At 60.0% G+C, this 20,119-nt stretch overlaps 1 protein-coding gene across 1 annotated transcript in view; it reads left to right on the top strand.

Moving 5' to 3' along the window:
- LOC101935740 (adhesion G protein-coupled receptor L1) overlaps positions 1 to 17,442 on the top strand; it is a 98,034-nt gene extending 80,592 nt beyond the window's left edge. The window contains 12 exon segments of the mRNA XM_065576221.1: positions 423 to 593; positions 1,192 to 1,401; positions 1,756 to 1,976; positions 3,580 to 3,646; positions 4,514 to 4,605; positions 4,867 to 5,035; positions 5,300 to 5,428; positions 5,765 to 5,861; positions 6,939 to 7,067; positions 7,562 to 7,579; positions 8,845 to 8,996; positions 8,998 to 17,442. Coding sequence (XP_065432293.1) covers positions 423 to 593; positions 1,192 to 1,401; positions 1,756 to 1,976; positions 3,580 to 3,646; positions 4,514 to 4,605; positions 4,867 to 5,035; positions 5,300 to 5,428; positions 5,765 to 5,861; positions 6,939 to 7,067; positions 7,562 to 7,579; positions 8,845 to 8,996; positions 8,998 to 9,624 — 2,082 coding nt within the window. The 3' untranslated portion in view covers positions 9,625 to 17,442.
- The last annotated feature ends 2,677 nt before the right edge of the window (positions 17,443 to 20,119 follow it).

Here is a 20,119-nt window from a genome sequence, read left to right as displayed (position 1 = left end):
GACACGCCCCAGCCACCAGGGGGTGATGGGCTGCTGGGGCACTGCCCCCAATGCCCTGGCTGTGCCCCGTCCCCATACACACCCCAGCCTGGCACCAAGGGGCGCTGTGCTGCTGGGGTGCTGCCCCCAATGCCCTGGCTGTGGCCCGTCCCCATACACACCCCAGCCTGGCACCAAGGGGCGCTGTGCTGCTGGGGTGCTGCCCCCAATGCCCTGGCTGTGCCCCGTCCCCATACACACCCCAGCCTGGCACCAGGGGGCGCTGGGCTGCTGGGGTGCTCTCAATGAGAATCTGGACGCACGAATTCCAGTGTATCCCTCTGTCCTTCTATGCCCCCCCTCCATACCTGGGTCCCCTGTGATGCTCGAGCTCCCATCACCTCCGTTGTCACTGACACGTCCCCCCCGGCTGCTCCCCACAGGCGAAGAACCACTTCAACGCCAACTGCTCCTTCTGGAACTACTCGGAGCGCTCCATGATGGGCTACTGGTCGACGCAGGGCTGCCGCCTGGTGGAGACCAACAAGACGCACACGACCTGCGCCTGCAGCCACCTCACCAACTTCGCCGTGCTCATGGCGCACCGCGAGATTGTAAGGGCCTGGGCTCGGGAGCAGGGCGGGCACTGGGGGCACCTCGGCTGGTCTGAGCACAGCGTCACCCCCCCAGGGGCTGGTCGGTGTGCACTGTCCCCTCCCTCCCGCAGCTGGTCTGTGCACGCTGTCCCCGCCCCTCCCCAAAGAGACTGGTCTGTGCACAGTGTGTGTCCCCCACAACGGCTGGTCTGTGTACACTGCCCCCCTCTAGTGGCTGGTCGGAGGATAACAGCCTACTGCTCCTTTAGCTCAAATTGCAGAACGTCCCAGCTCCAATCCCAGCTGATGGCTCCGGATGGGGTGTGGGGGGGAGGGTGTCGGCAAAGGGGCAAAGAGGAAGGAGGGTGCTCAGGAGGGGAGGCATTGCTGGGGGGGTGCATCTTTGAATTGTCCAGGTTAGGAGGGGAGGGGGAGAATCCCCAGGGAGATGGGGGGGCACCAGGAGTGGGGAAGATCCCTGGTAAGATGGAGGAGGGGTGCCTGGAGGGGAGCACCCCAGGGTGCTGGGGTGAGCTCCGGCTTTGGGCAGTGGCTCCCCCGCAGCACAACAGCCCCGGGGACGCCCGTCCTAACCACCCTTCTCCTGCCGCCCCAGTACCAGGGCCGTATCAACGAACTGCTTCTGTCGGTGATCACCTGGGTGGGCATCGTCATCTCGCTGGTGTGCCTGGCCATCTGCATCTCCACCTTCTGCTTCCTGCGCGGGCTGCAGACCGACCGCAACACCATCCACAAGAACCTCTGCATCAGCCTCTTCCTCGCTGAGCTCCTCTTCCTCATCGGCATCGACAAGACGCAGTACGAGGTGGGGCCCAGCAGGGGGTGCCCTGCCCTGGCCCTCACGGCTGACCCCAGGGCCCCAGCGTGGCGCTAGGAGGCGCTGTGCTGCAGGAATGGCCGGCCCCGCATTCATTCCGCCTCCCCTAAAAATTCCCTGCAGTTTCATTGTGTTGTCCCCTCTTTCATGATTGTGTTGCTGTAAGGCTCTTAAACAGGCCCCGCACTCCACCCCAGAGGTGGCTGCATCTCAACACCAGGCAAGGGATCCCTGTATAAACAGTCCCCACGTGCCGCACCCCAGAAGCGGCTGCATCTCTGCACTGGGCGAGGGATCCCTGTCTGTATCGCTAACCCCCTTGTCCCTCTTCCCCCTCCCCAGATCGCCTGCCCCATCTTCGCGGGGCTGCTGCATTACTTTTTCCTGGCAGCCTTCTCCTGGATGTGCCTGGAGGGCGTGCACCTCTACCTCATGCTGGTGGAGGTCTTCGAGAGCGAGTACTCCCGCAAGAAGTACTACTACCTGGGCGGCTACTGCTTCCCGGCCCTCGTGGTGGGCATCGCCGCCGCCATCGACTACCGCAGCTACGGCACCGACAAGGCGTGAGTGCTGGGGGGAGGGGCTAAGACACTGATGGAGCGGGAGTGCTGGGGGCGGGGCTAAGGCACTGATGGGGTGTGAATGCCAGAGGCGGGGCTAAGGCACTGATGGGGCGGGAGTGCCAGAGGCGGGGCTAAGGCACTGATGGGGTGTGAATGCCTGGGGCGGGGCACTGATGGGGTGGGAGTGCTGGGGGCGGGGCTAAGGCACTGATGGGGTGGGAGTGCCGGGAGCGGGGCTAAGGTACTGATGGGGTGTGAGTGATGGGGTGGGGCGGGACTAAGACAGCAATGGGGCATGAGTGGTGGAGAGTGGGGCTATGGCACAGAGAAGGCATGAGTGCTAGTGGGTGGGGCATGAGTGCCCAGATGGGCGGGGCTATGACCCCAACGGGTGTGAGTCCCAGCGGCAGGTTGGATAAAATTTGACATAAAAACAAATTAAAATCTCATTTTTGAAATTAATTCCCTGTTTCTCTATAAAAACAAAGCTATTCAAAATTGAATTTGAAATTGACAAACTGATGTTAAGGCCTAAACTTATTCTGATCTATTACAATAATTGTAATCAAATTACAAAAATAATAGGCAGCAGTAAACGTTTGCTGCCAAACTTTAAAGAAAGTCAAAACCCCTGAAGTGGTGGAAGTCACTGGCTCAGCACCTGGAACTGGAGTTTGTTGAAGAACTAAACCAGCTCGTGATAGCAGTAGCCTTATCTGTGTGCTTCCTTGCATTTTATCCAACGAGTTCAGCTCAGTTCATTCAAAGTTGAAAACCCAACTGGGAGTTGAAAACGCAGGAGAGCTTGTTTTCCTTTTCCGATCTGTGAATAAAACCAAGTGTGAGAGGATGAGATCTACTAGTTCTAAAATCTCGATGCGCAGGGTGACCTGAAACAATCACTTTGATTCACTAACTGCGGATAATGCTCCCTTCGTTTCATAAATTGATTTGGTTTAAATGGAAACCACGGTTTGAGAAATTCGCTTTTTCCCCAGCACGTTTAAGGGAGTTTTATTTAACTAAATCATGAAAAGCATTTTAAAAATTGTGCCTTTTTAATTGAATTCCAATTTCCAGCCCAAGGCAGCTTGACACAAATCCCGAGTAAAAAATGACTCTGGTGAATAAGAAATGCGTCATTCACCATTTTCTAACATCATACAAAAATGTAAAAAGCAAGACTCTAAAGAGACGCATGTGAAGCTATAGACTTGCTTCAATAAATTCGGCTAGATCGAGCGAATCGTCCTGCTTAGCAAGCCCAATGGAGTGTAACAGATACATTTAAATGCAAATCAACATGTGTTAAGTGTTTCCGTCCAATGAGTCTTCACCGTCCTTTAGGAAAATACCAAAAAAGTACAAACCCATATGCCCTGGTCAGGGCCAGGGCACTGGCATTGATGTGGCATGAGTGCTGAGGCATATGGGGGAAATCCAGAGTGGTCCTTGTGCCCCATAGCTGTTGGGTGGGCTTCTCTGCAGTGCCCAGCTTCCTGGGGCAGCCCCAGAAGGGGTGAGGGAGATTTGGGTGTCCTCCCCCATGGGGCCACCAAGTCAGCTTGCCTGTAGCTAACACTCCCTCCCTGACTTCCCACAGCTGCTGGCTCCGAGTGGACAATTACTTCATCTGGAGCTTCATTGGCCCCGTCTCCTTCATCATCGTGGTGAGTCCAGAGGTGCTGTGGGGGGAACGCAGAGACGTCCCAGCGCCCGCAGCGTGACAGGCTGCTCCCCCAGCCTCAGGCAACCCCCCAGGAAGGGATCGGCATCATTATTCCCACTGCCAAGGCGGAGCTAGAACCCAGGAGTCCTGGCTTCCAGCCCCACCTGCTGTAACCACTAGACCCCACTCCCCTCCCAGAGCCGGGGCTAGAACCCAGGAGTCCTGGCTCCCAGCCCCACTTGCTGTAACCACTAGACCCCACTCCCCTCCCAGAGCCGGGGCAAGAACCCAGGAGTCCTGGCTCCCAGCCCCACTTGCTGTAACCACTAGACCCCACTCCCCTCCCAGAGCCGGGGCTAGAACCCAGGAGTCCCAGCCCCCCAGCCCCTCCCATCAGCTCCAGCCACTGGCCCCTCACACCACAGGGGGCGCTGTCCCCTAACTCTAACCCCAACACCCCAGCCCAGCCCCAGCCCAGAGCTCTCAGTCTCATTGGCCTGTCTCTGCCCTGTCTGTGAAGCCCCTCCCAGAACCCACTAACCCCCACTGGGGGATACGTGGCCATTGGGAGCCATATCCTGGCTCACAGAAATGGGCCCCGTACAACAGGAAAAGAAAGCCTCCCATAGCCCTTCTCAGAGTGGGGCAGAGGGGTCACAGCACGGGGGGAGGGCCGGAGACAGCCCCTCCCAGAGGGGTCGCGGGGGGAGGGGCAAAGACACAGCCCCTCCCAATGTGGGGCGGCTGGGGGAGTGATTGCACGAGTGGTTGGGGGAGAGGAGGCCTCCCAGCCAAGGGGGGCAGGGGGCGGAGGGGCAGGGGGCGGGTCTGTTGCCGAGCTGGGGTCTCACGGCTCCCCTGCCCCCAGGTCAACCTGCTCTTCCTCATGATCACGCTGCACAAGATGAGCCGCAGCACGGCCGTGCTCAAGCCCGACTCCAGCCGCCTGGACAACATCAAGTGAGTGAGGCCAGGTCGGCAGGCACTGGGGTCCCCCCACTGACGCCCCCACCCCCGGGAGGAGCTGGGGACACACTGCACTGGCCACAGCCCCGGCTGGACAGGCCACGGGTGAGCCCCGAGGTGGCTGCATCTCAGTGCCAGGCGAGGGGTCCCTGTATAAACAGCTCCCATGCCCCACCCCAGAGGTGGCTGCACCTCAGCACCGGGCGAAGTGTGCGGAGGATGCCATGGGTAACTCTCTGTGTCTCTCCCCTGCAGGTCCTGGGCGCTGGGCGCCATCGCTCTCCTCTTCCTCTTGGGACTCACCTGGGCCTTCGGCCTCCTCTTCATCAACAAGGAGTCCATCGTCATGGCCTATCTCTTCACCACCTTCAACGCCTTCCAGGGCATGTTCATCTTCGTCTTCCACTGTGCCCTGCAGAAGAAGGTCAGGCACTGCCCTCGGCCAGGAGAGGGGCAGCGGCAGAGCTGGGGGCAGCCCAGGGCTGGGGTCGTAGGGGGTGCGGTTCGGGAGTGAGGGGCACCGGCAGAGCTGGGGGGTCCCAGGTCTGGGCTAGCAGGGGCTGCGGGTCATGAGTGAGGGGCACCGGCAGAACTGGAGGGGAAGCCCAGGGCTGGGCTAACAGGGGGTCTCCCAGCCCAGTGCACTAACCCCGGTTGTCATCCCCCCCCTTCTCCCCCCCCCCCGCAGGTGCACAGGGAGTTCAGTAAATGCCTGCGTCACGCGTCCTGCTGCCTGCGCAGCCCCCCGGGGGCCACACTCGGTTCCCTCAAGACTTCAGCCATTCGGAGCAACAACCGCTACTACACGGGCACGCAGGTACGGGGGGCAGAGCCCTGCCTGGGCTGTGTGTGTGTGGGGGGGGAATGGAGCCCTCCCTGGGCTGGGGATGGGATCGGAGTGGCGGGGCAAATGGGGACAGATGTACAGAGCCCCGTCCTAGGGCTGGGGACAGATGGACAGAACCTTACCTAGTGCAGGGGGTGGGATGGGGGGCTGGGGACAGAGTCCTCCCTAGGGATGGGGGCGGGGTGGGGGGAGGTGCCAGACTCTCTCTTAGGCAGGGCTGGGGTCTCTGGGGTGGGACAGGCAGCCAGGGGTGTCAGTGTCTGAGCTCCCCCCACCCCCGACAAACACCCCCCATGTCTCTCACAGAGTCGGATCCGGAGAATGTGGAATGACACCGTCCGGAAACAGACGGAGTCGAGCTTCATGGCGGGGGACATCAACAGCACCCCCACCCTGAACCGAGGTGAGGCCCCCCCCACCCAGCACCCCTTGTCCAGCACCCCCACCCTGAACCGAGGTGAGACCCCCCACCCAGCACCCCCTGCCCAGCTCCTCCACCCTGAACCAAGGTGAGACCCTCCCACCCAGCACCCCCCACACCGAACCGAGGTGAGACCCCCCCACCCAGCACCCCTTGCCCAGCTCCCCCACCCTGAACCAAGGTGAGACCCCCCCCACCCAGCACCCCCACCCTGAACCGAGGTGAGACCCCCCCACCCAGCACCCTCACCCAGTACCCACACCCTGAACCGAGGTGAGACCCCCCCCACCCAGCACCCCTTGCCCAGCTCCCCCACCCTGAACCGAGGTGAGACCCCCCAACCAGCACCCCCTGCCCAGCACCCCCACCCTGAACCGAGGTGAGACCCCCCCAACCAGCACCCCCTGCCCAGCACCCCCACCCTGAACCGAGGTGAGACCCCCCCCACCCAGCACCCCCTGCCCAGCTCCCCCAACCTGAACCGATGTGAGACCCCCCCCACCCAGCACCCCTGCCCAGCACCCCCACCCTGAACCGAGGTGAGACCCCCCCAACCAGCACCCCCTGCCCAGCACCCCCACCCTGAACCGAGGTGAGACCCCCCCCACCCAGCACCCCCTGCCCAGCACCCCCACCCTGAACCGAGGTGAGACCCCCAACCAGCACCCCCTGCCCAGCACCTCAACCCTGAACCGAGGTGAGACCCCCCACCCAGCACCCCGCCCAGCTCCCCCACCCTAAACCGAGATGAGACCCCCCCCCACACCCAGCACCCCCACCCTGAACCGAGGTGAGACCCCCGCCACCCAGCACCCCCACCCAGTACCCCCACCCTGAACCCAGGTGATACCCCCCCAAGGGCCCCCACCCTGCTCTCTGCAGCCCCTGGACTCTCTCCCTTGCTGGCTTCAGATCCCTGCACTGCCCCAGCCAGCCCTGCTCAGCGTGGTGTGCTGGGTGGGCTGGGTGCCCAGCGGTGCGGGGGGATACGTTCCCCATTACCCCTTGGCCTCAGGGGCCCTGCAGGGGAGCTGACACCTGCCTCTGCTGCCCGTGCAGGGACCATGGGGAACCACCTGCTGACCAACCCGGTGCTGCAGACCCGGGGCGGCACCAGCCCCTATAACACCCTCATCGCCGAGTCCGTGGGCTTCAACCCCTCCTCGCCCCCCGTCTTCAACTCCCCAGGTAAGACCCCCCGCCCCCCTCATCCACCCCCAGGTGCGAGGACACACCCGGTCTGGGGACATCCCTGGAGGGGACCCACTTACTGGGATCCCACTTTCCTTCCTGCTCGGTATTTGGGGGGAGCCCTGTAGGGGTGTGGTGTGGTCCCCTTAAATCTTCTCCCAAGAAGGGAGTTCTCGAGTCTTGTGCCTTTCTCAGCAGGGGGCGCTGTGAGGAGCGAGACAGGAGCACTGGCTGTGGGGAGGGCTCCTGGCTACTCCAGCCCCGGCGTCTCCCAGCAGGGGGCGCTGTGGGGAGCGAGACAGGAGCACTGGCTGTGGGGTGGGGTCCTGGCTACTCCAGCCCCGTCGTCTCCCAGCAGGAGGTGCTGTAGGGAAGCACAGAGAGGTCCATGGGCAGGGGGGGCAGTGTTTGCTTTTGGGGTGCTGTCCCTGCCTGCCCTATAACCTTCTCTCTCTTGTCTCCCCCTCTCCACTCGCTGGCGCCACCTGCAGGGAGCTTCCGAGAGTCCAGTACGTCCCTCCTTTCCAGTTCCATTTCGCAGTAATGTTTCCTTCATTGCTAGTTTGACTGGCAGGCTGGGGGTGGGGCAGAGCCAGGACACGACGGTGCAGGCAGCCAGGAGCTGGCGTGAAGCCTGGTCTCTCCAGCAGGGGGCGCTGTGGGGAGCAAGGCGGGAATGCTGGCTGTGGGGGGAGCTCCCAGCTACTCCAGTCCCGGCCTCTCCCAGCAGGGGGCGCTCTGGGCAGTTCTATAATGGGGTTCAACTCTTGCATTCACTGCCTTGGACAAAAGAGGGAGACTCTGAACAATTGTCGCTGGGACCGTGTCTTAATGGCCTATGGGAACGCATCTATATCGCCCTCCTGCTGGGCTCGATTATACCTGTGGTCCCTATAGTCCTGTATCGCCCTCCTGCTGAGCCGTATCGGACCCCTGGTCCCTATAGGCCTGTACTACCCACCTGTTGAACCAGATCAGCCCCATGGTCCCTATAGTCTCATATCACCCTCCTGATGGACCATTTTGGTCTGTACAGTCCAGTATCTGACCAGCAGTCAATACTTGGTGTTTCAGAGCAAGGCAGCCTTGCCCCCTATGATGCGCCGGAGCAGCAGAATGTTCTCTGTGAGCAGGGACGGGGGGGGCCCCCAACTCGGGCGATGGGTCCCCCAGATCTCAGCACTCGGGGTCCCAATGTTTTGGAGCTGGAGGCGGGAGGAAAGGGGTCCACTATCTCAGACCCTCACGGGCTTGGTTGCAGGTTGGGGGGTGGCAGGTATGTGTGTTAGGGGAGGCGCACGGGACTGGATTGGGGAGTCAGCCCCCCCACCCAGCAGGGGAGTGGGGCTCTGCTATGTCCGGCCAGCTTGTGCCCCCCCCAGATCTGGGGGGCTGGGTTCTCAACTCCCATCAGAAAGCCCAGCTCAAAGCAACACCTGGCTCTGGCTGAAGATGGGGGTGTATGGGGGGGGGCAAACCAGCCATGGGGGCGTATGGGGGGGGAACCAGCCGTGGCCCATTTCCACCCCTGAGGCTGGGTCCGGCCTGGCACCGCTGATGAGTCTTGGATCAGACACCACATGGGAGCTCTGGGCCAATCACCCCCATGGCGGTGATGGGGGGGTGGGGGGGGCGACCTCCGACCCTGCCACACAGCCCTCGCTGAGCTCCCTGCTCACGCCTACCCCCTGCCGTTTTCCACTAATTCCCCGGTGCCTCCCTCCCGCCCCCCACTAACTCCCCCTCTCTCTCTCCCCTGCCCCGCCCCCGGCAGAGCACCCCCTGAACAACAGCCGGGACGCCTGCGGCATGGACACCCTGCCCCTCAACGGCAACTTCAACAACAGCTACTCCCTCCGCAGTGCTGACTTCCCGGCCGAGGGCGCCAAGATGGCCGACTGCCGGCGCAACCTCAGCGACGCCGCCGGCCTTCGAGAAGATGATCATCTCGGAGCTGGTGCACAACAACCTGCGCGGGGGTGCCGGCGGCACGGTCAAGGGGGCACCCCCTCCAGGGGGAGCCGGCCCGGCCGAGCCCAGCAACCCCTCTGGCCCGCCCGCCCCCCCCAGCGGCGGCGGGCCCGGCGAGGAGGAGGCGGCGGCGCCCGAGGGCCCGGCCCTGAGCCATGAGGAGAACCTGGAGATCGAACTCATGTACAAGGCCCTGGAGGAGCCGCTGCTGCTGCAACGGGCTCAGTCGATCCTCTACCAGAGCGACCTGGAGGAGTCCGAGAGCTGCACGGCCGACCTGACCGAGGGCGGAGACGGCCAGGCCCCCTCCCCCAACAGGGACTCCTTGTACACCAGTATGACCAACCTGAGAGACTCCCCTTACCCGGACAGCAGCCCCGAGGCGGTGGGGGAAATCCTCCCCCACACCCAAGCCATCAACGAAATCTACTACACCAACCGGCCCGCCCTGGTGCCCCGCAGCCAGCTCCAAGCCTACTACCAGGTCCGGAGACCGAGCACTGACGGCTACTTGGTTCAAGCCGGCTTAGAGGGTCCAGTGCCGGAGGGAGACGGTCAAATGCAGCTGGTCACCAGTCTCTGAAAGCCAGGAGCGGACTGAGGAGCCGTCCTGAGCCGCCGACTCTCCCCCCGCCTCATCCCACCTTTGCCAAGAGGAGCCCCTCCCCCCGGGCCGTGGCCTGGCGTTTTTAATTTTTGCCCTGGGATGCTGAGAGAGAGACGGGTGGGCGCTGCAGAAGGACACAGGCCAGGGGAAGGAGGAGAGGTGGCGTGAATCTCCTCTGGGAAGGGGGGCCGTCTTGTCTAGCGTCCTCCTGCCCACCTGGCGGAGAGGGGAGGGTGGAAATCGGGGGTTGCTGCTTTTGTTTTTGAAGGAAAGGAAGGAGGAGGGGCGGGAAGGAAGGAATGAAAAAGGCACCGGGCCGGATGACAGGATCTCACTTTTTCGTTTTTTAAGGTCATCCCTCTTCCGTTTCTTTACGTTGGTTTTGTGGGGAGAGAAGATCAAAAAGAAGTGGAGCAGGGAAACCAATTTTCTTTTTAAGGCGTGTTAAGAAACGGATCAGAACCATGGGGGAGGGGCCGGCTGGGCCTGTATCAGAGCCCGAGAACAACCCCCCACACGCACACCGGCACCCATGTATAGGCCATCCCTGCTCCCCCACGTATGCACCTTGGCGATGTCAAACAGGGATCCGATTGGTCCGGAGAGAGAGAGGCGGATGGAGCATCCTCCTATGGCCTCCACTGTCTTCTATACGAACTTTGCCAAAAACCATAATCTGTATAGATATATAGAGAGCTATAAAGAGAGAGCTATATCAAGAGAGAGAGGTGGGGGTGGGGATTGTTTGGGGTCTGGATAGAAATTATGTTGAATCCGGTGCTGACCTTCCAGTATTTGTCAGCTGAGGGAAACTGAGGCACGGTGGGGAAGGGACTCTTAAAGTCACTCATTGACAGGGTTTTGAGTTCGGTTCTTTTTTATGCCAAGCCATCAGCAAAGTCTGCAGGAGACCGGGAGAGAGGTGCAGTTTTTTTCTTTCAAAAGCATCCTGGGCACCAGGAAGGGCTGATGCACAACATTGTTTCCAGCGGAGGAGGAGATGGCGCTGAGGTGGCCATCTTTGATTTGGATTTTTGTTTTCCTTTGCTGTGTGGCACGCACACACACACACACACGCCCTTCCCAGCTCACAAATCAAACACACATCACCGTCCTTCTCCGGGAGCTGGCAGAGGAGACCGTGAGCCGAGGGGTTCTTCCTGGGCCGTCAGTGTAATTGTTCAATCCACATTCCCCACTCTCGCCTGCCGCTGCCCCACTTCGGTCAAGATGCGCACGCCGTTTTCCTATGGCTCAATGGGAAGCTCGGAAACTCCTGCAGCTCTTGCCCCTTCTGCGTTTTCCAACTCTGCTTTTATTTCCTCCTCTGAAGACATGCAGAAGTCAGGTGCCTCGTGGGAGCTGCTGTCTGAACTCGGTTGGGTCAAGATGAGGCTGGGGAGGATTTTTTTGGGGGGGCAATTTGACAATTGAACCATTTTCCCGTCCAAATCAGTCGGATCATCTCTGAGCAAAAGAACAACAGAAACCCAAACGGCACTTTTTTTTTCTTTCTTTCAAAGGACAAAACAACAAAAAACAAAAATTTCTCCCTTTTCAAGCACAACTCTGAATTCTCTCGCCCTCTTCTTCCCGAGAGAGACCATGGGAGCCAATATCACATGAATACGTCATTTCGCCGGGGAGGGGGGGAGCTTAGGGTGGGGTGGAGGGTTAATTCAGGGGAGGCGGGCGGGGATACAGATTGAAATGCTGTAAATATGAAATTTCAAACAAACAACAAAAAGGGGAATTGAGGAATCCCTTGAAAAATGAAACAGGGATTTAAAACAAAAAAATACAACCAATCCACCACAGTCCCAGGGAACAGTTTGTGTCCTGGAATTAAAATATATATCTATATATCTATAGATATATACTGACCTCTGCTCCAGCCCCATTGACTGTTGGGGGGGACAGGTGAAGGGAACAAGGAGACCCCCTCCCCTTTTGACGAAGACAGGGGAAGGGATCGCAAAAACTAAGAGCAGATTTTTTACAATCAAAACAAAAAAAACAACAAAAAAATTACTGTTTTTGGCACAATTTTTATGTAATATATACATATAATGCGTCATTTCTGTGACTTTCTCAACATTCCCTTTTCCTGCTGGATAAGGTACTTTTTTCATACATCTTGACATGGATCGGTCATTTTCTCACTCACTGCCACTGTGGAATTGTGGGTAAAAAAAAAATTACTGTAAGACCCAAAGATGCTGTAACTGTAGGTTAGGAAAATTGTTTGGGATTTATTTTGCTTTTTTTTCTGGCCAGGGCTGTTGGGTGTCAGGAGTTCTTAAGTCTATGGTTATTTACTTGCATCCCTCTGGGCTGGAAGGCATTTGACGGGGTCGAGTTGAAGGGGCAGGTGGGCGTGTGGTTCAGCTTCATGGAGTGCGGAAGGGTTTCGCTTTCTGGTTCCTTTTCTCCCAGCCTGTGGAACTACTGGAGAGCGTGTGAGAGATCATGGGGGGTTTTAGAACGATCCTGGGCTTCAACGGCTGGGATGTAGTGACTTAAACATTGGATAGAAGGGTGGAGACATAAGGGGCAGGATCACTAGCTGGTATGAATGGATGTTGCGCCATTGGCGTCCATGTAGCTATGCTTATTGACACCCCGCTGGGGATGGGGCCCAAGGAGTTTGGGAAACTCAAGCTCCCCCTCCCAGTGGCCAGCAAACGCTTTGGGTGAACAGTAGGGTGTAGGTGACAAATGGGTGATATTTACAGTGTTGCCCTTGCCAGTGGTCTCTGGCCAGACACAAGGCCGGCAAAGGGCTGGATAGGCCCTGAGAAGCTTTTTCCAGCTCTAGGTCTTGGTGGGGATAGATGGACCACCCACTAGTGTCATTCCCCTGCCCCCATGCAGAGCAACCAGCCCTCGACCACCAGGGCCATCGCTGAGAGCTGAGTGCCCGTGAAACTCAGGGGTTTCAGTGCAGCCATCGTCCCACCTCGCTGGAGCAAAACCCACAGGCAGGATGGCTGGCAGCTCCCCGCCCAAGCCAAGTGGCCAATAGGACAGCTGAGGCATGCAGGGAAACTGGCCTGCAAAGTCTCCTGGGATACTGAGGGCTGCTTCAGTGGCTCCGTTGGAGCTGTATGCCAGGCCACGGGACCGCCCCCCCCCCCCCGGGTTCTCCCCTGAACACCGCGGCTTGCACCAGAGTCAATGCAGTGTCCAAGTCTATTACTCTAGGACAGTATTTCCCAAACTTGGGACACCGCTTGTGTAGGGAAAGCCCCTGGCGGGCCGGGCCAGTTTGTTTACCTGCCGCATCTGCAAGTTCGGCCGATGGCGGCTCCCAGTGGCCGCGGTTCGCTGCTCCAGGCCAATGGGAGCTGCTGGAAGTGGCGCGGGCCGAGGGACGTACTGGCCGCCGCTTCCAGCAGCTCCCATTGGCCTGGAGCAACGAACCGCGGCCAGTGGGAGCCACAATCATCCTGACCTGCGGACGCGGCAGGTAAACAAACCAGCTCGGCCCGCCAGGGGCTTTCCCTACACAAGCGGCGTCCCAAGTTTCGGAAATATTGCTCTAGGATATTTGAGTGTTTTATTCAACAACCGATGACTTACCCCGCTCATTCCCCCCTCAGCCTCCTCCTTTTGTCCAATGCCCAGCAGAGCCTGAGACGAGAGGGTGGGATGGGGGTAGCAGCTGCACAATCCCTTTTGCACCTCTGGGATAACACAGCACAGCTTCTCCAGCCATCCTGGCCTTGGCATGGGAACAGCTCCAGCTCCCATTGCACTGAGGGGAGCCATTCCCAGCCATCCTGCAAAGGGAATTGCCCATCAATCCTCTGATGGGAACTGGTCTGGGGTCTGGTCTCCAACCCTCGCCTGTACAGTCAGGGCAGTCACGCGTTTGTAGGACATTCCTGCCTCCCAGTCTGCTCCGGGAGCCTGCATTTCACCCTTCCCGTCACAAGTGCAATGAGTTCGTTAGCTGAGCCGGGCTCAGCCCTGCTGGACGGTGGGTTTTTCAAGACGCTGGGGGACGTTTAAGCAGCAGGTTTGTTTTCTTGCTGGGTGTTGCATTTGGAGGCTCTTTGAAAGCTGAGGGTGGGGGCGATTGGAGCCATGTGACTTTTGCGCCTATGAAATCTTTGCAGGGCGATTGGGGGTTGGGACGGCTGCCTCGCGACGCCTCCCAGGGAGCAGCCGTCCAACTGGGGCTCGTGTCCATGTCACAGATGGATTTGGTTGCATGGGCTGTTGCTCTCCTGGGGCTTAACGCCCAGATCCATTTGGAGGGAGAGGTCAATTCTGCACCTCCTGTTCTGGGGGGTTGGAAATTCCTCTGCTCACAACCCGGCAAACCAACCAGCCTTATGCCCTCCCGTCTCGCACGTGGCTGGTGCCGCCTGGACGTTTCTTCGTCCGAGGTGCAGCCCTTCAGCAGACCTAGCCCCACCCCAAAACCAAAGACATGCCCGACGGAGTGAGGGGCTGGCTGCCTCCGGCTAGCCCTAGTGGGAGCCAACAGTGCTCAGGGAGGGGGGCTCCCGGGTTGGCAGGTTATCGCGAGGGTGGGTAGAGCATGGCACGGCCCAAACTGGAGCCCCTCAGCAGCCCAGCTGGGCTGGGTCCCATTGGCCTGAACCCCATGAGCTGTAGCTGGATTAGTGCATAATCCCAGTTCTTCATCGCCTTGCACTTAGTGCAGCCTTTACCCCCAGTGCCCACTGCGACCTGTGGGAGTGGCATGTGCCCCCTGGCACTCGTAGCCATGCCCTGCGCCAGCAGAGTGAGCTGAAAACTATTGGTGGTTTTCCTCCACAAGGCAGGAGCCCAGATAGCGCAGTGATGGGCTCCTCGCGTGCTCTGGCCAGAGACCCCAGGGCCAAAGACCCTATGCGGGGGGTTCCCGGAGCTGGGGTATTGCAGGGGGGTGCAGTCGTGTCTCGGGGGGTTACTGGGGTATCGCAGGGAGGTGCAGTCATGTCTCGGGGGGTTACTGGGGTGCAATCGTGTCTCAGGGGGTTACTGGGGTGCAACAGGGGGATGCAGTCGTGTCTCGGGGGGTTACTGGGGTACAACAGGGAGGTGCAGTCGTGTCTCGGGGGTTATTGGGGTGCAACAGGGGGGTGCAGTCGTGTCTCGGGGGTTATTGGGGTACAAAAGGGGGATGCAGTTGGGTTTTGTACCAGAGTGGCTCTAACGTGGCTTCCTATCCAGGCCCTTGAGCTGATCTGGCACCGGTGCCCCTCCCCCATTTTCTTTAGGTGTTGCTGACGCCTGCGGGACCCTTGTCACTTGGCTGCTCTTGGGGGTTGGCCGCAGCTCCCCATCTCTGGGCGGGGCTTTAGCAGGGACCCTCCTTTCAATGCAATTCCCCGGCTCAGTGCATTTGACCGCGTCGCCCCCTGGTGGCTTGCAGCGGCTCTAACCGCCTCCTGCTGACCCTCAGTAGCATGTATCTGCTCTTGGGGTGGGGGCGGGCTCTGGGGTGAAGGTCTCTTGTTCTAATCCCAGTGGTGATGGCAGCGTGGTCTGGGCTTGGACCCATCAGCCCCCCACCTTGCTGACTGACGAGCCAGCTCTGATCTAAGGGAGGGCAAGGGGGTGTCTGTCACTGGGCAGTCAGGGGGACCCTGCCTGTGCTCCGACGTATCAAATGTTGCTTGCTCTCTTTGTACATGGCTCTTTTCATTTATCGTGGGGGGGAGGATTAGCCCTTCTGAGAGTGGGATCGGGGGTGGGGGTACAGTGTATCGGGGGGGTTGATTTGTGGGGGTGACCTCCCTTTAATCCCCTCCTCCCATCTCCCCCACTAGCCCCCACACCCGCCAGCCTCTTATTTCATGGGTGGTAGCTCCTGGTAGGACACTCACCGTCAGGGCAATCGCTCGCCCCAGTTCGGGGGGCTCCTCCCTTGTGCTCCCCCTCTCTTGCTGGTAAACTGGCCCCCAGCCATGGGGAGCCCTGCTCTCCCGGCTCAGCCTGCCCCCCATCTCTTTGGGACTAGTGTTACGCTGAGGGCCTGGGCCAACTCCCAGCTCCAGCGCCTTTAAAGTCGGGGAAGGGCCCTTCCCTCATCCCCCAACCCATCCTGGCTGCCCCCCTCTGACCCAGGCCCCTAACCCCTTCCCAGCCCCGAGCTGCAATTGAAGCCAGAGAGCCACAAAATCCTGCTGCCATCCGCACCGCTGAATGAGCCCCCCACCCCGGTCATCCATGATCCCCCCCCCCCGGTCAGTCCACCCCCTCAAACGCCTTTATTGATTGGGAAGGCGGAGCTTCAAGCTCTCCAATCAGCTTCTAACTCCAGCTCCGTCCACCTGTGAGCAGCCTGTGCCTCACCTTTCCATCAGAGATCTCCTCTGTGATTGGCTAGCTGTTAGCCAATGGCTAGGAAGATGTGCTTATTTGGTGACTCCATTTCCCTTGGGGTCATGGGCCAAGTTGGGATGGAGCAGCTGCAGCCCCACAGAGTCCACAGCCCCATGAGGGGGATTAGAACCCATGACCTGCTGAGCCCAAAGCCACCTGTGCAAATTCTACACCCAGCCAGTAGGGGGCGGTGGTGCAGGCACCACCATATTGCAGCAGGGGATGGGGGAGATGCTGCTGCCCATTGCCTGGGGACAAGGTGTCTCTGAGCCCTTCCCTCGCCAGGAGATGGCATAAGGGGGGGGATTAGTCACACCACATGGCCAGCCACCCATGGGGACCCACCTGGGGCTCTTCAGGCACCCAACCCTCCCCGCCTCCTTGAGCTGAGGGTGCAGCTCTCCCAGCTGGGAGCTAGTAGAAGGTTGTTGTCCTCATTAGCGGGTGCTTCCTGTGCCAGGCCCTGTGGGTTTAGCTCCCCCTTTCCCATCACACCCCTCGTTGGCCCAATCCCACCACGTGTGACCAGGGCTGCCCAGCGGGTGCCTGAAGAATAGCACCGCCCTGTTGCCTGTTGGGTCTTGGGACAGGCCTTCCATGGCAGCCACAGCTGGGGAGGAACCTGTCCAGATTTTCTGGTACCCTCAGCACCACCTGATGGTGACTAGAGAAACTCAAATACCAAATAACAAGAGCATCAGATCTACACAACCCAACTGAGATCGGGGCCCCCGTTGTGCCGGGCGCTGCGCAGACCTACAAGACACACACACACACCTCAAAGACCTGACTCTCTAGATAGCCAAGAGTTGGGGAAGGGAAACTGAGGCACAGAGCGGGGTGGTGACTTGCCCAAGGTCACCCAGTAGGGCAAAGCTGGAAACAGAACCCAGCCTAGTGCCTCATCCAAACTGCCCAGCCCCGGTTCCCATCGCCAACCCGCCTGGAGCCGCAGTGCATCCTGGCTGGCTGAAAAAGCCAGAAGAATCCCTGTGCCTTTAGACGTGACCTCGCCTCCCGCCCCCCGCGTCACCCCAAACCATGGGCCAGTGAGATCCTCAGGGCTGCACACGACGGGCAACTATCTCCTGTGGGGAACTCAGCTTCCTTTGTGCGCTGGGGCCTGTACTAACCTCGCTGCGCGGCGGTGGTTCCGATCTGTCTCCTCCCCTGTCCGCGCTTTTCGCTCCTTCTTTTCCTTGGTTCTTTCCTGCTCTCTCTGTCTCTCCCTTGGAATTCCGTTGCTCCTTCCTTCCTCTATTCAATATGCCAAACCAATTTTGGGTCGAGTGCATTAAACAGAACAAAAGACAAAAAGAATTATAACAATAACGACGATGCAGATCATTTAAAAAAAAAAGAACAAAAAAAAATACAAAAAAAATGGCAACTATTGTTGAGTTACAAACGAGAAATTCAAACAATAAAGGAAACAAGAGTTCTTGGAACCAAGGGGCCGAGCGCTGGGTGGTTTTGTTCTGGTGGGCGCGGCAGGCGGGGCGGGGGGTCGAATGGCGCGGCGGGCAGGGCAATAAATGCCTGGGGACAGGGATAGTGCCAGGGGAAGGTGCCAGGGAGTGGGGGGTGATGCCAGGGATCAGGGAGGGGATGCTTGAGGGGGTGGGGTGATGCCAGGGGGCACAGGGGTGCGTGATTGGCTCTTTAGGGTTATTCCTCCCCCACCCACTCTCTGTTCATTAGCCCCTTCTGTGTCAGCCCAGCATCTAGGGAGCCCCCTAGTGGTGGCCTCAGGACGCTGCTGAGCCAGAGAACAGCTCGGTTGGGTCAGGGTCCATCAGCCCCCAAGACAGAATCCACCTTTATGGTCACCACCGGGGAGTCCTGGCTATTTCCACCACCAGGGGGCGCTGTGCACACCCACACCTCAACTCACCGACCCAGACAGACAGCTGTGGGGGGATGGGGGCTCGGGGCACTGGGAGTCCCCATCACTGTGGATGCGAACGAACGTGGCCCCCAGGGGTCAGCGCCCTGCATCGCCTCAGCCTGGTTCTTGTTTCCAGAGGCCCATTGGGAGCTGGCAGCCCCTCGGCTCCCCCCACCCCCACGTTCTGGGAGCCCGTTTCTGTGGCCCTGGCAGCCCCGGTGCCCCACTGCGCAGACCATGGGGGCAGCTGCCACCTCCACACACCCTGGAGCTGAGACCCCCTCAAACTCGTTTCATACCAGGCCCAGGCCCTGTTCCCTGCCCTGGGGCTGGATCAGAGCCAGCGCCCCCCAGAGCGGCAGGGCCCTGTGTCCCATTCCCGCCCCTGAGCCAGGCTGAATTTGATAACAGTGATTAGATTGGGGATGGGGGGGGAGGCTGGGAGTCAGGACTCCTGGGTTCTATCCCCAGCTCCGGGGAGGGGGAGATGAGACTGCGCCAGCCCCCTGCAGACAGCAGCTCACTTGCACCGGAATCAGGCCTGGCTTGGAACTGGGAGACTCCCAGGGAATTGGGGGGGGCATAGAGACTGCTGCGGGGGCGGGGGGCAGTGTGTGAAAGGCCTTGGGGATCTCCATCCCACCTTTCCTCAGCCGGCCAGGAGATGGCAGCAAACCCCAGCGAGCAGGACCGGCCCTGCCAGGGTGAGCCAGGAACGGAGGGATGGATCAGATACACCCCCAGCCCTGGGCACGGCCAAGCTAGCAGCCCCCCCACGCTGCTCCCGTCTCCCCGTCCCCTGAGGCACCCGCGGGGGCAGATGTCAGGAGCCGGGGTCCGGGGTGGGGAACTGGCCTGGCAGGATGAATGGGGAGAGGATGGCAGGTCCGTATGTGCCGCGTCCTTCTGTCCTTCGGGGGTCTATCCCCACTCTAACCCCCAGCCTCCCCTCCATCCAGTGTGTCCCTGCCCCCCGCCCCAGCCAGCAGGCAGAGGGACCTGGCCAAACTCCCCAGAGCAGAGCAGAGCATGGCCCAGCGTGGGGGTGTGGGGCTCAGCCCCCTGCTTGGCTGCCTTGGGGGCAGAGATTATCCCCACGCTAACCTGGCACCAAACTGGGGGGGCGACTCGTTCAAACCATGGGCTGGGACTCAGGAGCTCTGGGGTCAGTTCTTGGCTCTTCCACTGACTTCCCTGAGTGACCTGGGTCAGTCCCTCTTCACTGCAGGTTATCGTCCCTGGTTCAATGAGGAGCTCTTTGGGCAGGGACTGTGTGTCTGTGTGTCTGCGCAGCGCCCAGCACAATGGGGCCCTGATCTCTGTTCTCATCTGCCCCCTGTCTGGAGAGACACAGCAGGGTTCTGGCGCTGTGTGATCAATTCTATTGCCCTCTAGTGACCAGGACGGCTGTGTGGTTAAGAGACCTACTGCTGCAAGCTGCTGAGGGAGCTCTCCCTTAGCTCAGCTGGGTTGAGACCCGTCTCAGTCCCATTGTGGTCTCCGACTGGAGCTGTTATTTGTTTTCTTCATTTCCACACTGCTCTGTGTTGTTGCTACATGGCTGTTCAGCAGCCCCTGCCCCCCACCCCAGAGGTGGCTGCATCTCAGCGCCGGGCAAGGGATCCCTGTATAAACAGCCCCCGCGCCCCACCCCAGAGGCGGCTGCATCTCAGTGAGCTGAGAACTGATCCCTTTATAAACAGCCAGAAGTGGCCCCTAGGTGCCGCGGCAGCGCTGGAGAGTTCTGAATGTCCCGGCGAAGAGCTGACCCCAGGACAGCCCAGGCTGGGAGCAGCAGCTGGGGCCCATTGCCCGTCGCAGCTCCGCAGCCCATGACAGGCCAGCGCTTCTGGTCCATGGGCCAGGCCCCCGGCTCGGGTAACTCTGTGTCACCCCCCTGCAGCTCACAGCGCTCTGTCCAGAACCCCGCTGGGGCCCTGCTGCATGGACCCTGATGGAGAGACAGCTGATTTCCACCAGCTGGGGCCCTGGCCCCATTGACACCAGTTTCGACCAGCAGCGACCCTGGCCCGCTGTCTGCCCCCATCCCCACAGCCCGAGCGCTGAACTTCGCTCCAAGATTGGCCACAATAAAAACAGCTGGCTCCTTGGATGGAAAAACGATTCCCGCCGCCCCCCGCAGCCCATGGTCCCTGCATCTCTACAGCGAATTGCACAATATTTACTGGGGTGGGGGAGCAGGGCCAACTAGAAATGACATCGCAGTGCGGGGAGCAGCAG

Source organism: Chrysemys picta, chromosome 22 (assembly GCF_011386835.1).
Source record: "Chrysemys picta bellii isolate R12L10 chromosome 22, ASM1138683v2, whole genome shotgun sequence".
Classification (NCBI taxonomy): Eukaryota; Metazoa; Chordata; order Testudines; family Emydidae; genus Chrysemys; species Chrysemys picta.
Note: the sequence above shows the minus strand (reverse complement) of the source record. Positions and strands in the feature narration are given on the sequence as shown.